Source organism: Phascolarctos cinereus, unplaced genomic scaffold (genome assembly GCF_003287225.1).
Source record: "Phascolarctos cinereus isolate Bilbo 61053 unplaced genomic scaffold, phaCin_HiC Scaffold_9;HRSCAF=440, whole genome shotgun sequence".
NCBI classification, from domain to species: Eukaryota; Metazoa; Chordata; class Mammalia; order Diprotodontia; family Phascolarctidae; genus Phascolarctos; species Phascolarctos cinereus.
In genome coordinates, this window is record NW_027556402.1 from 208412786 (window position 1) to 208425989 (window position 13204).

Genomic DNA, 13204 nt, shown 5'->3' on the forward strand with positions numbered 1-13204 from the left:
TTAGAGAGTGAGAAATCAAGAAAAGCACCAAGATTATGAAAGCAGGAAACTGTCTCATATGCACACACACACACATACACACACACACAGTTTCACATATACATTTATGCACAGTCGTGTAAATACTCAGCACTCACAATACCCTGCTACAAGAAAACGGAGTCAAATAACAACTTACAGACTTGTCTCTTTTTATTCTGTTGTCCAGCTCCAGGATCCTTGGCTTATTTTTAAATTAATTAATTTATAAGCAATTTTTATCTCTCCAACTTCTTATTACAATAATTAATTTTAAAAAGTAATACTATCATAAAAATATTCACAGCAGCACAAAACATATTACCACATTGGCCATATTCAAACATGTGTGTCTCATTCTGTCTCTTAAGTATATCACTTCTCTAGCAGGAGGGGAGTGTTTTATCTTCACTTGTTGGTACTCCAAGTTCATAACTGTGTTGATCAGGATTCTAAAGTCTTCCAAAGTTTGCTTCCCCCCACAATGCTGCATTATTGTATCCTGCTCACTTCACTCTATGTCGGTTCATAAACGTCTTCCCTATTTCCTCTGAAACTGTCCACTTCATCGTTTCTGATGAAGTTTGTCCTCATTTCGACCGTTGTATTCTTGCATTTCCAGATTCTTGGAAATAAGTTTCAGTATGAAAACCTCAACACGGCTGGCTCGTTGACTTTGTCATGAGTCACACTGACTCAGATATTGTTGGTGTCCTGGCTAAAAAGGAAAGGGAACATAGGATGAGAGTTTGGAACCTCACTTCCACCCACCATAGTTATATTCACAGACCCAAAGGAACCCAAATTCACCACCACCCCCAAAAAATTGCAAATTGTCATTTAATTATCAGGATGATTCAGGCAAAGAGGTTTTACGCCCTGAGAAATCTGAAAAAATAATGCCTCTTTTTTTGACAGTAGCAGATCTAAAGTCGAAAGACCTGGATTGGAATTCTAGCCCTGCTGCTTAGTATCTGTGTGACCTTGGGGAAATTATGTCCCATCTATTGGACTCCTCCTCTCTAAAAGGAACAGATTGTAAAAGATGGTCTCTAAAGTTTCTTTCAGCTTTCAATTCCACGATCTTATAACCAAGTAACTAAGAAAACATCTTGGGGAGAGCTGGCTTTGCTTTATCCATTTTTTCAATCAGAAGCTTCTGTCACCAAGAGGCCTCACTGAAGCCTGGTGCAGACTGGGTTTGACTGGCCAATGGGAGTTAACCTCAGGCTGAAGAAGAGTTGAGGGGGCTTAGTGAACTGGGGATAAGGCAGCAATCAAATTCAGAGACCAAGAAAGTTCTCCCCTGGGCCCAGCCTCCGCTGGATCCTAACTTGCAAACTCAGACTTGCTTAAAAAGACAAGAGGAAAGATCCCTTTCCCCAATACTGCAAAACAATACTATTCCAAAAAGCATTTCTTTTTGACCTTGGATTGTATCATCTGATTGACTGGGGACAGTGAGATCCCACCTTAGCAAGTCTGGCCCAGGCTAACATGAATTGAGTATTCCTTCCCTAAGCTCTCTTCAATGGGAGGTGGATGGGAGGACAAAATGGACTAACCTCAGATTTTAAAAGCCTATCAAGCAAAACCAGAAAAGCCGGTGATTTACACAGAGATGAAAAATAAGGTTTGAATGTAGACCTGTGCTCAGACACTGTAGCCAGGTCTACACTGGCCCGTATTTCTAAATGGAGCACATTCTGTGTTAACGGAATGTTTGCATGACCAACATCTTCTTTATGTCTGTAATGTTTTCAATTTGTTTCGAGATTCAATCAAGTCTTCAGTGCCACAGATCCACACTAATTTGGTAGGGAGGACAAACCTCATACAGAGAACCTGGGCCAGTGGTGAGAATTGAAATGGGCAATAGAGATAGAAAGATAAAAAGCAACAATCCCTGACCTTGCCCAAACATTGTACATACAACCTGTACATACAACATGTACACACATGTGCACACAACATGTACACACAACACATTCAACCATAAGTAAATTCAGGATATAGGAATAAGGACTGGAATTGTTACTTTGGTGTCTCCTCATCTATAGAATGGGGATAATAGTAGCACCTATCTCCCACAGCTGTTGTGAGGATAAAATGATACAGTATTGTAAAGCACTTTATAAACCTTAAAATGCTATATAAATGCTAGCTATTGTTATTATTATTAAATATTATTATTATTATTAAAGATAAATAGTAGTAAAGAAACTACTTCTAACCATACAGGGCAACATCTCTGTAATTTATAGTCTTAGAGAAAACAATGAGAGGTTAGGTGACTTTGCCCAGGGTCACATATATCCAGCAAGCATCAAAGATAGGAACTGAAACCATGTCTTCCTAGTTCCAAGGCTAGCCCTGGGGAAGGCACTAATGAATTCGGGGAATCAGAAAAGAATTCTTAGAGGGGTTAATACTGGAGCTGAGTCTGGAAGGGTAGCGGTGATTGCAAGAAATGTAGATGAAGAAGGAGGGCATCCCAAGCATGGGGCAGAGCATGGGTAAATAGAGGGAGAAGCCTGCAAAGCTATGAATGGGGAGCCACAGGCCAGTCTGAGTGTCCTGAACCTTAGGTCCCAACCCTGGTTCAGTCAGTGCCTCCTCTTAAAACCTTAAATTTAAATTCTCTAAGACCAAAATCTTGTAAAAATGAATGCTAAAAGTTATCTTTACATATAATTGGGGGAAAAAATAAAATACAATTTAAAAATTCTCTGAGACTCAATTTCTTCATCTGTAAAATGGGGCTAATAATACATGCATTACATAGCTACTTCACAGGATGGTGATAATGACAGGTGATTTATAAACTTTAGAATGTTGCACAGATGTGAGTTAATATGAATAAGTTACTCTTTAGAAGGTTGGACTAATTCTAGGTTCATTCCAGAGCTAAGATTCTAGGATTCCAAGAAAAGATTCATGCCAGTGACTGAGGGAAACTTTAGACTGCGTTCCTTCAATTTTATGTCAAATTTGGTGTCAGCTAGAGAACAGTGGACATGATGCCACTTATCCTAGAGCCAGAGGAAAGTAGGACTATGCAGCCTACTTCCTTCAAAAGTACACCTGAGGAGCAGCTAGGTGGCACAGTGAATAGAGGGCTGGCCTTGGAGTCAGGAGGACCTGACGTCAAATCTGGCCTCAGATCAAATACTTGACACTTACTAGCTGTGTGACCCTGGGCAAGTCACTTAACCCCGACTGCCTCAGCAACGAAAAAAAGAAAAAAGAACACCTGAGTGTTGTTGAACATAAATACTCCCATTCAGTCTCCTGAAACTACAAAGGAGAAGATCTCATCCCTCCCATGTTCCAGACTGGAAAATGGAGGCCTAGAGAGTGACAATGACTTGCCCAAGGGCATTAGGTGAGTCAGAGGAGCATCCGGCTAACCCCAGGGATTCTGGGCCCAGGTCAGCCTTTAAGCTTCTTACCATTCCTGAAACATAGACACTAGATGACTTCAGCCAAGACAAATAAAAGCAGGATCATGAAAATCGTCATGTAGACAAAGTAATCCTTCCCATGTCCTATAATATAAGGAAAAAAAGAATATGAACAGAGTGTTGTCAAGATATTTAGAGAGGGAGACAAGATGGCTATGGCCACTGTTACTGGGGCTACTCAGCTGCCCGTTTCGGCAGCTGCTACCAGGACATCAGGCCCACCGGCTTTACCTCCATCTCACAGAAACCTTCCCTCCTTCTTTGAAGAATCAACTCAAAAACCACATGCGGCCTTTCCTAATGTCCTCAAACGCTCATGCCCTCTCTCCCAAATTGACTTCCGTGGGACTATTGCATATTCATTTCCCTTATATTTATTCTATATATTCTAATATATGCACATATACTTAATATTTTTGTGAATTTTTTATAGAAGGCAGCTGGGTGGCCTGAAGTGAGGAAGACTTTCTGTCCTGCCTCAGACAATAACTAGATGTGCTACCCTAGGCAAGTCACTTAACTTCTCTCAACCTCAGTTTCGTTTTCTGTAAAATATGAATGATAATGACACCTAACTCATAGAGTTGTTGCATGAAAAGCAGATGAAATATCATAGATACAATGGCTGGCAAACCTTAAAGTGCTGTATAGTATCCCAAAAATCTTAGAGTGGTTTTAAGCTAGTAAAGCTAATAAGTTTTAAACTTAAAACCAAACTCAAATTTTGGGACATAAAATGACTTTTGAAAGACCCTGTATAACTATCACTACCATTACTTGTTGTCTTGACTGTCAAAGCTAAGCTTCTGGTAATAAGGATTCTTTCACTCACTGTATCTGTGTCCCTGATATTTAACATAATACCTGACACTAGTAAGTGCTTAATGCCTACTTGTTCATTGATTGATTAGTCAAAGACAAGAGCACAGGAGAGGAACAGCACAAGAACAGAGGAAAATGGGAGGAAAAATAGAAGGAAAGACAAGAGAATAGGAGAAATGAGAAGAAATGGAGAGACAGGAAAGGAGAGGAAAAGAGGCCAGGAGAAGGAGAACCGAAGAGAGGAAATTAATAAATATATTCCATCATTCAATGTACAATTAAGCCAAGTTTTTCAAATGAGCAAGAACAATACATAAAATTCACTACACTGAATTTAAGAATCTGTAAAGCCACGGAGGACAGATATCTGCTACAATTGGGACAGTGCCACTCTACAATGGGATCAACAGTGATTTATGGGCAACCACACACTGATAGATGGTTCCATTGTCTTCCAAAATTGGGTGCAGAATCAAGCTGGTGGTGGCATTGAACATACCACCATTATTCCTAATGGAAGTCCTGTAGATGTACTCAGCATTGTCCTCAATCAGAGAGTGAGTTCTTGGAATCACTTTCTTCCAGGTGATTTGAGGCTGAGCTGTAAAGAGATAAGACTCATTGTTGGGCCATGCTAAGGGCACATTGGAAGTCAGTCAGTCAATCAATCAATATTTATTCAACATCTACTATGTGCAAAGCACTGTGCTAAGCACTGTTCCAGAAGATTCACTTCTCACCATCCCTCATGCATTAAAGGATGCTCACCCCCACACTCAAAACACACAAATACACACATACGCAGAGGTGGTCTTCTTCTAGACTGAGTCTATATAAGACAAGAAAAAATTATTCTTCTGGATTATTTACAGATGAAGAAGTAGGGCTACACAGAGTAGAAATTTCTTTCCCAGAGTCACAGAGACTAAAAGTCCTAAGTACTGATGAGGGTCCCTGGGAACCTCTCTCCTTGGTTCATATTTCAACGTACCACACATTCATAATTTCCTACATGTCGGTACTTGCTCCACTCACGAAGATTGCAAGTACTCCAAGGTGCAGCCAACCTTGCTAGACAGTGTCATAAGTCTTACTCAGTGGGGACTCAATAAATACTCTGGGTTGAAGTACAGGTAAAATTCAATGGACTCTGGAGGACAGAAGCTCTAGCTTTAAGTTCCAGCTTGAATAACTTTCTGCATAAATGTGGGCAAATTACATTTCTGACCCTCAGTTACCTCCTCAATAAAATGGGGATAGTAATCTTTGCTTCATAGGTTTATCATGAGGAAAATGCTTTGTCAATCTCAAAGGGCTGTAGAAATGGAAGTTATCATTACTATTTGACTGACCAATCAACATATAATCCACCATCTCCTCCCCCCCTGTGCCCAGACAGACATTTCCAACTGTGAGCCATCCAATACACGTGGAACACTGGAGACCAAGTCCCTTCTCGCTCACCAACCACATCCACTCTGGCTGTTCTCTCCACTTTGATAGGAGGGATGATTATTTCACATCTGTACTCTCCTGCTTCCTGAAGTTGGATAGAAGGCAAGAAGAGAGAGGCATTTCCCTTCCTCAGCCCTGACAGTGAGATGCTGGCTCCTGGTCTGAACTGAGTCTGTTTTCCTCCATTGTACTCAAAGACATTGTCTTCCTTGTCAGAGTTTGACCTTCTCTGGAACCACCTGATTCCAATGACACTGATGTTCAGGTTTACAGAATCATGTTCATACAATGTACAGGGGATGGTGACATTTGCACTGAGGTATACGTTCTGAGCCTTCCCATTCATCTTCATTTCCAGAGTATCTACAAGAATGAGGGTGAACAGACTGTGAGTTGACATCCAATTCGTCACCCCCCCATGTGGCACAGAAAGACCTAGGCAGTGGAGTCACAGGGCGGGGCATATATTTATTAAGCATCTGATAGGTGCAAGGCATTGGGCTTCATATTTGAAATGAAAAATAAAAACAGTATACAGTTTCTAACAGAATACACTATATGTCCCTAGCTTTCTACTAGCTTATACTATATTCTACCTAGGTGTCATATCAGAACGTACAAGGAAAATGAAGTCAGAAAGGAGCTCGAAGAATTGGGAGGATCAGCAAAGTCTTCAAGGAGAAAATGGCACCTGAAATGGACCTTGAAGGAAGATTAAAATGTCTGAGGCAGAGGAAAGGGACAGGAGGGAGAAGATTCCAGGCCTGGGGAATGATGTGTACAAATGCTTTGAGGTGGGAAATGGAATACTGAGTTTAGAGTAGAACCATCTCTTGGTTTAGTTAGAGCATAAGAGTCCATGCAGGGGAACAGCAGTAAATGGGGCTAGAAAGAAGAAAATTGTGGAGAACTCCAGACACCAGATTAGACTATATTTTACCCTACAGGCAATGGTGAGCTACTGAAGGTTTTTGATCAAGGAAGTGACAGTCAGGAGAGAGAACATGAGCAGACAACTAATTGGGAGGCTTTTATAGTAGCCCAGGTAAAAGGTGAAGAGTGCCTGAATCAGGGTAAGGGCTGTGTGAATGTAGAGAAGGGTTTGGATGCAGGAGATGTTATAACAGGATAGCTATCTCCTTTGAATATCACTTTAAGGTTTGCAAAGTGCTTTACAGAGATTATTCTACTCGATCTTCATAACAACCCTGGGAGGTAGATGCTAATACCATCCCCACTTTACAGATGAGGAAACTAAGGGAGTCAGAAGTTAAATGACTTGCCTAGGTTCACACAGCTGTTATCAGATGGTATTTGAACTCAGGGCAACTGATTGGACATGGAGGTGAGAAAGAAGGCTAGTCTATCTCTACTTTCCACACCTTCATAAAGGCTGTCCTTTGTGCCTGGGATGTACTCCTTTCTCACCTCTGCCTAGTAGAATCCCTAGCTTCCTTCAAAACTCAGCTCTAGTCACTTCCCATGCAAAGCCTTTCTTAAACGTAAACAAGATCCTCAAGATGAGACACAGTGGGAAGGGGGACACACATGGAGGGTTTGGCCTTTGCAAGGAGGAGGGAAAGGGAAATGAGAGAAAGGAAGAGAATAAGCATTTTATTAAGTACCTATTACATGCCAGGCATTGCGCTAAGTGCTTGGACAAACATGATCCTCATCCCAATCCTGGGAGGTAGGTGCTATTGTTATCCCAATTTTAGAGTTGGGGAAACTGAGGCAGAGAAAGCTGAAGTGACTTGTCCAGGGTCACAACTCTAGTGCCTCAGGCCAGATTTGAACTTAGACCTTTCTGATTCCTACCCTAGTGCGCTATTGGCTGCACCACCTAGCTACCAACAAATAAAAACAAAGGAGCAGAGCATGGGTCAAAATGTATAGAGTTCTTGAGGCAGAGAATGGGGGACAAGATGGACTTCTCAGCTATTGGCCCTTGTATTTAAAGGAAAATAAAATGTAAGAACATCTGCTAAGAGAAGAGAGAGGTCAGGACTGGGGTGGAAAAAGAAGCCACTGAGGAGAGGGGAAGAGCAAAAATCAAGGAGGAATGAAAGTTGGAGCAGCCAGGGCCCAGGTGAGATTGGATTAAAAAACTTAAGTTGTATTGTTTGAGAGCAAGGATTGTTTCACTTTGGGGACTTTGTAGCAACCTCACAGTCAAGGCTGTGAAGAGACCAATGTGAGTCCAGAGCAAGGGGGATAGACTGGGAGTGCAGGGAGGATGGAGGGACTAGGGGTTACTGTGAGGATGGAGACCAGGTTTAGGTGGAAGGAGACTGGGGGAGGGATGAAAAGCATTAGGTTGTGATAAGAAAAGGTCATTTCTGAGTTCAAAATCATGAAGGGAGATGGCACAGTTCTGGATGTGGGTGAGATCTAAGGTGTGGCCATCCCTGCCAGTGGCTAAGGTAGACTGAAGATCACGGGAGGGAGAAGTTTGATGAACTCAGAGTTAATACAGGAACCTGGTGCCTGGCTCACTCCCTCCATTTCTGGTTCATCCTCTGGCTCCTCCATCCTCCTCAGAGACACTTTTCTTTCCTCACTCCCCTTTCCAGGCACCCTTTATGTTTTGTCTTCCCTATTAGAATGCTAGCTCCTCCAGAGAAGGGCCCCCCTTGTTTTCTTGTCTTTGTGCCCAGCACTTAGCCAGTGTGGGGCACTTAGGAGCCACTTAAATGCTCTCTCTACCAATCTGTCATCTGTCTCTTTGTCTAACTCTCTATCCAGGTATTTTTCTATCCACCTCTACCATCTATTCCTCTCCACCCATCTAGCTATCATCCATCTCCCTCTAGGTGTTTGAGGAAACATGGTCATCCATACTTCAGGCCCCAAGGTTAAGGACAAGATTTGGGTTGGAAAGAAAAACTTTGGGCCATGTACTCTTCTAGAGAAAGAAGGAAGAGTGACTTGGAGGCTAGCAGATTGGAGCATCAAGGATCTGGGCTGGATGCTGGCACTTCCCAGCTATTTCTAAGCTAGGCTGCCTCCATTCTGGCCATCCCTCTCATCCTCCCATCTGCCCAGGGGACCTAACAAGTGAGCCTAGCCCTTATCCTGGCCAGACCCTGGGCCACCACACACTTCCAAGCTATTTCCAAACCAAGATTTCACAGGTCCTCCACCCCCACCTCCCACTTGCAACTCTGGAAATGAGGAAGCATCAGATCGTTGATTTAGAGCTGGAAAGAGCTTTAGAGTTCATCTAATCTGATTCCCTGATTTTTCAGATGTCTCTGGGAGGATGAACACCTTGACCAGGGGTCACAGGGCTCTCAAATAGCTGATCTTGGGATTTTCAGGCACCGTCCTCTGATTCCAAATTCAGTACTTCTATGACAATGCATTAAACAGCCTTCAAAGCCCTCGCCTGAGAAAGTAGTGGAGGTGAGTGAAGTGCTCCATTCTGAATGTGGAAAGAAAATTTTGAGGGTTTGGATCTCATTAAGATAAGAAGGAAATGGGAAGATTTCTTGCCTGTTAACGTGCGAATATTCAGGGGAAATGTCTCTTAGAATCAAATAAATAAATGAATGAAGCTTCCCATCACTGCCAGCCTTGTTAGTCACGGGGTTGTAGCAGAAACCACCGCAAAAAGAGGAGGTTGGGGCGTGGAGCCTGGAGGAGGGCTGGGGACGGGAGGAAGGGTGAGAAGGGGAAACCTGACAAAAGAACTGCTAGAACGCAGCGCCCTCGTGAGACTCACTCCAGAATAGGCTCCGAGAAGAAGCGAGGTGGGTGACTTTGCACAGCCCTGCCTCACTTAAGTCAATTCATTTGCTAGTCAGGGCATCGTCTTCTGACGTCATGGTCCTCTTCCACAACACAGAACAAACAACAGCAGCAAAAACTCCAGAGTCCTGATAATCACCCCAGACTGCCCTCCTGATAGACACACCCAGGGCCTCAGCCCTGGGAAAGGAAGAGAAGGAAGATTCCAATCCCCGTTCTGCTGCCTGCCTCAATTATTTTAACAATCTCGTCCCTCTCTGGGCCTCACTTTTCTTCAATGCCCAATAAAGGGGCAGGACTGGGTGATCCCTTAGGTCTCTCCAAATTCTAAAGCCCTGTGTGAGACCCGGGACTAGGCGAGGAGGACAGGGGACAGGAGGAGCCACCGACACATTCAGAAACCAGCTCTGGCCACCCTGCAGAGCTTGTCTGCATTGAATCCGAACTCCCCAACACAATGCTCTGTCTCATAGATGCCCAGAGGTGAAGGGCTGGAGAGGAGCCGGGAGGGGAAGTGGGGTAAAGGGGAACTTCCCAGCCTCGCCGGACGCAAGACTGGTTTGCACTAAAGCCCAAACCCCGCCCGATACAGTGACCGAGAGTGACACGCCATGAGTCTCGCGGCACACGTGGGCAGAAAAGCGGCTAAAGCAGCCTCTCATCTTTCCCTCGAAGTGCAGAAAACCCGACTACCAGGAGGGGCAGACGCCCTGCAGACCCGTGGCAGTGGGGGAAATTGTGCTTTACTGTCAATCTGTGGAACTTCTCTTGACTTCATTTATTTTTCTCCTCTAGAATGAAGGAACCAGGGTCACAGATTTCGAGCTTAAATACTCTAAATCCCTCATTTTACAAGGGAGGATGCCCAGGGCTCTCTTCAGACTGGCCCGGAGGGGCAGAACCACTCATTAATGTGGCTCATTCTTTCTAGCTCCGGTTCCAGACGGAGGGGAGAGTTGAGGGAAGGGACGGAGAAGTCCTGCATTCCCATTTCAGTTCTGGTGCTTGCTGCCTGTCACTGTTCCCCATTCCGGACCTTTTTCACCATAAAAAAAAGAGAAGGGGGGGCGGGGCATTGGCAGAATATTCTAGAGGCTAGAAGCTACGTGATTCTCAAAGGCCCCGGCTCTAAGCGCCGTGCATTCAAGGACTTAGAAGAGAAGGATTTGAGTTGAAGCAGTCGACCTCATGGATCAGCAACAGGCCGGGAAAATCTGGAGAGACCGTCCAAGACTGCCGGCGCAAAGAACACACGAAACCTGCGGGATGGGCGCGGGCATTCACACTCCCTGAGCCATCCGGCCAGGCTTGGGAACGTGAAACCCTCCCCGGAACGCTGAGCTCGTCTCTTCTTCCTTACCTGGCACGTATTGGGCCCCGCACGGTCCCAGGAGCACTCAAGCAGATCCAGCGGCTGCCAAGTGGTGACCACGAACAGCATTATCAAATTCCAGACCCGAGGATCGAGCAGCTTTCTTATATAGCAGCTGGAGGGGGCGGGGAAGGGGGAAGTTACGGCTTTCCTGCGCAGCTAGCTGTTTGGGGAGAGCCTGCTTTTTTAACCACAATCAGAAACTCCACTTCCTAGAGGAGCAACCTACACAATACAGAAACCAGTTAAGTGCCCTCTGGGCCACTTCCTGAGAAGGAGGAGTTCATTCATTCTGCCAAGTTTTAGTGAGCTCTTCCTCTGACTGTAAGGAAGTTACTGGATAGGCAAAGTGTCTTATTCGCAGAGGAGCTGAAGGCACTGGTGGTGATCGCTGGATGAAGAAAAGCCAAGGAGTGATACGACAGCTTAAATGAGGGGGAGATGTGTAGGGTGTGTTCAGGGAAGACTAGTGCCTCTGGCGTGAGGGCTGCTTTCCACCTTTGGTGTGTGTCCACCTGTTCCCCCGAACTCTCACCTGTGGCTCTAAGAAGCAGTAGCATGCCCAGCGGCCACACTCCCAGTAAACTATTTTTCGGCAAACGGGCTAACCAGCTTGAGAGTGACTGAGGGGTCTCCAACCCCCCTGGTGGAATTGGCCAATGAGAACAATATGTTCTAAAGGCCATGAAGCCAGTTAAAGTGGAAGCTGTGGAGCACATAGAGCTTTGGTTAGACATGGCAAGATGCCAAGGTCACCCACTGCATCTTGAGCCATCAGTAGTCGTCTTGACTCTATCCTGCCACTCTGGATTGTGGTGACTCTGGAGGAGAGAGGGAGGTGGACACACACATCAAAAGACACCACTCATACCCTTTTACCATTTTTACCTATCTCAAAGTCCTGTGGCAACAGGCAAGTGACCAAACAGCAGGTGTGGATAGGCTGGGAGCTATAGTCACCACACTGCACACAGGAGAGCACAGGGTAGTCTTCTCACTGGAAACAGCAGTGGGATTTGGCAGCCCCCTGGGTGTCACGGCAGCCTTTTCAGGATCATACTGCTCATCTCCTGGTATACCAAACATCACACCAAACACCACAAGGTACATCAAAGATTACATATTATCTGATTTTCTGTTTAATCAAATTTAAAAGAAATCTATAGAAAGAATGACTGGAACAAAGGATTTTTTTTGCTTTTTTTATTAATTTGTTTTGATTTGTCAACAATCACTTCCATAAGCTTTTGAGTTTTAAATTTTTCTCTCCCTCCCTCCCCAAGACAGCAAGCAATTTGATATAGGTTTTCACATTAGTGATGTTGTAAGGAAGAATTAGAACCAATAGGAGAGGGGCAGCTAGGTGGCCCAGTGGATAGAGCACTGCCCCAGGAGTCAGGAGGACCTCAGTTCACATCTGGCCTCAGACACTTGACACTTACTAGTGTGTGACCCTAGGCGAGTCACTGAACCCCATTGCCTAGCCAGAAAAAAAAAAAGAATCAACAAGAGGAATCATCAGAAAGAGGAAACAAAACAGAAGAAAAAAAAACAGGAGAACTTTGTACACACTAACAGCAACATCTTAGCTCTTTTCAGCAGTACAAGGACCTAAGACATCTCCAAAGGTCTCATGATGGAAAATCCTATCCACATCCAAAGAAAGAACTATGGAGTTTGAATGCAGATCGAAGCATACTATTTGCTATTTTTTTCTTCTGTTTTGGAACCGTTTTCTTACATTTCTAACAAACATTACACTGGAGAATATGACTTTTTACAATGCATGTCCAAAGAAGAAAAGAAACTCATACACAACAGAATTTAGCTAATGCTTGAATCTGTGTCTCTTTCACTTTGTTTTCAAAAGCAATTATTCATTGTTAAGTAGTCCAAGGAAAGCACAAATCAATCTGTTTGGTATACAAACAATACAGCGTTGTACAGATCATGGCAGTTCATTTTAAAAGCCACGTTCTTGATCATCTAGAGTTGCAGCTATGTACATGTGTTCTAAGTCAGTTCTGGAATTCTGTGAACAGGTTGCTGATTCACAACTACTGTTGTTATCTTCTGAACACTTTTATTTTATTTTTTTAATTTGCACATAAAAGCACAATTTAACCTTCATTTTTTTGAAATTTTTTTTGGTGAAGCAATTGGGGTTAAGTGACTTGCCCAGAGTCACGCAGCTAGTAAGTGTCATGTGTCTGAGGCTGGATTTGAATTCAAGGTCCTCCTGACTCCAGGGCTGGTGCTCTATCCACTGCACCATCTAGCTGCCTCTCATTTTTTATAATCTTTGAATTCCAGATCCCTTGCC

At 44.0% G+C, this 13204-nt stretch overlaps 1 protein-coding gene across 1 annotated transcript; it reads right to left on the reverse strand.

Annotated features, from left to right (window-relative positions):
• Nucleotides 1-174: 174 nt before the first annotated feature.
• On the reverse strand, nucleotides 175-11991 carry NCR3LG1 (natural killer cell cytotoxicity receptor 3 ligand 1). Its single transcript, XM_078148868.1, is given in 6 exon segments — nucleotides 175-736; nucleotides 3471-3566; nucleotides 4737-4905; nucleotides 5769-6122; nucleotides 10870-10996; nucleotides 11842-11991. Coding segments are annotated over 5 exon segments (867 nt in total). The 3' UTR covers nucleotides 175-736; nucleotides 3471-3499.
• Nucleotides 11992-13204: the final 1213 nt, after the last annotated feature.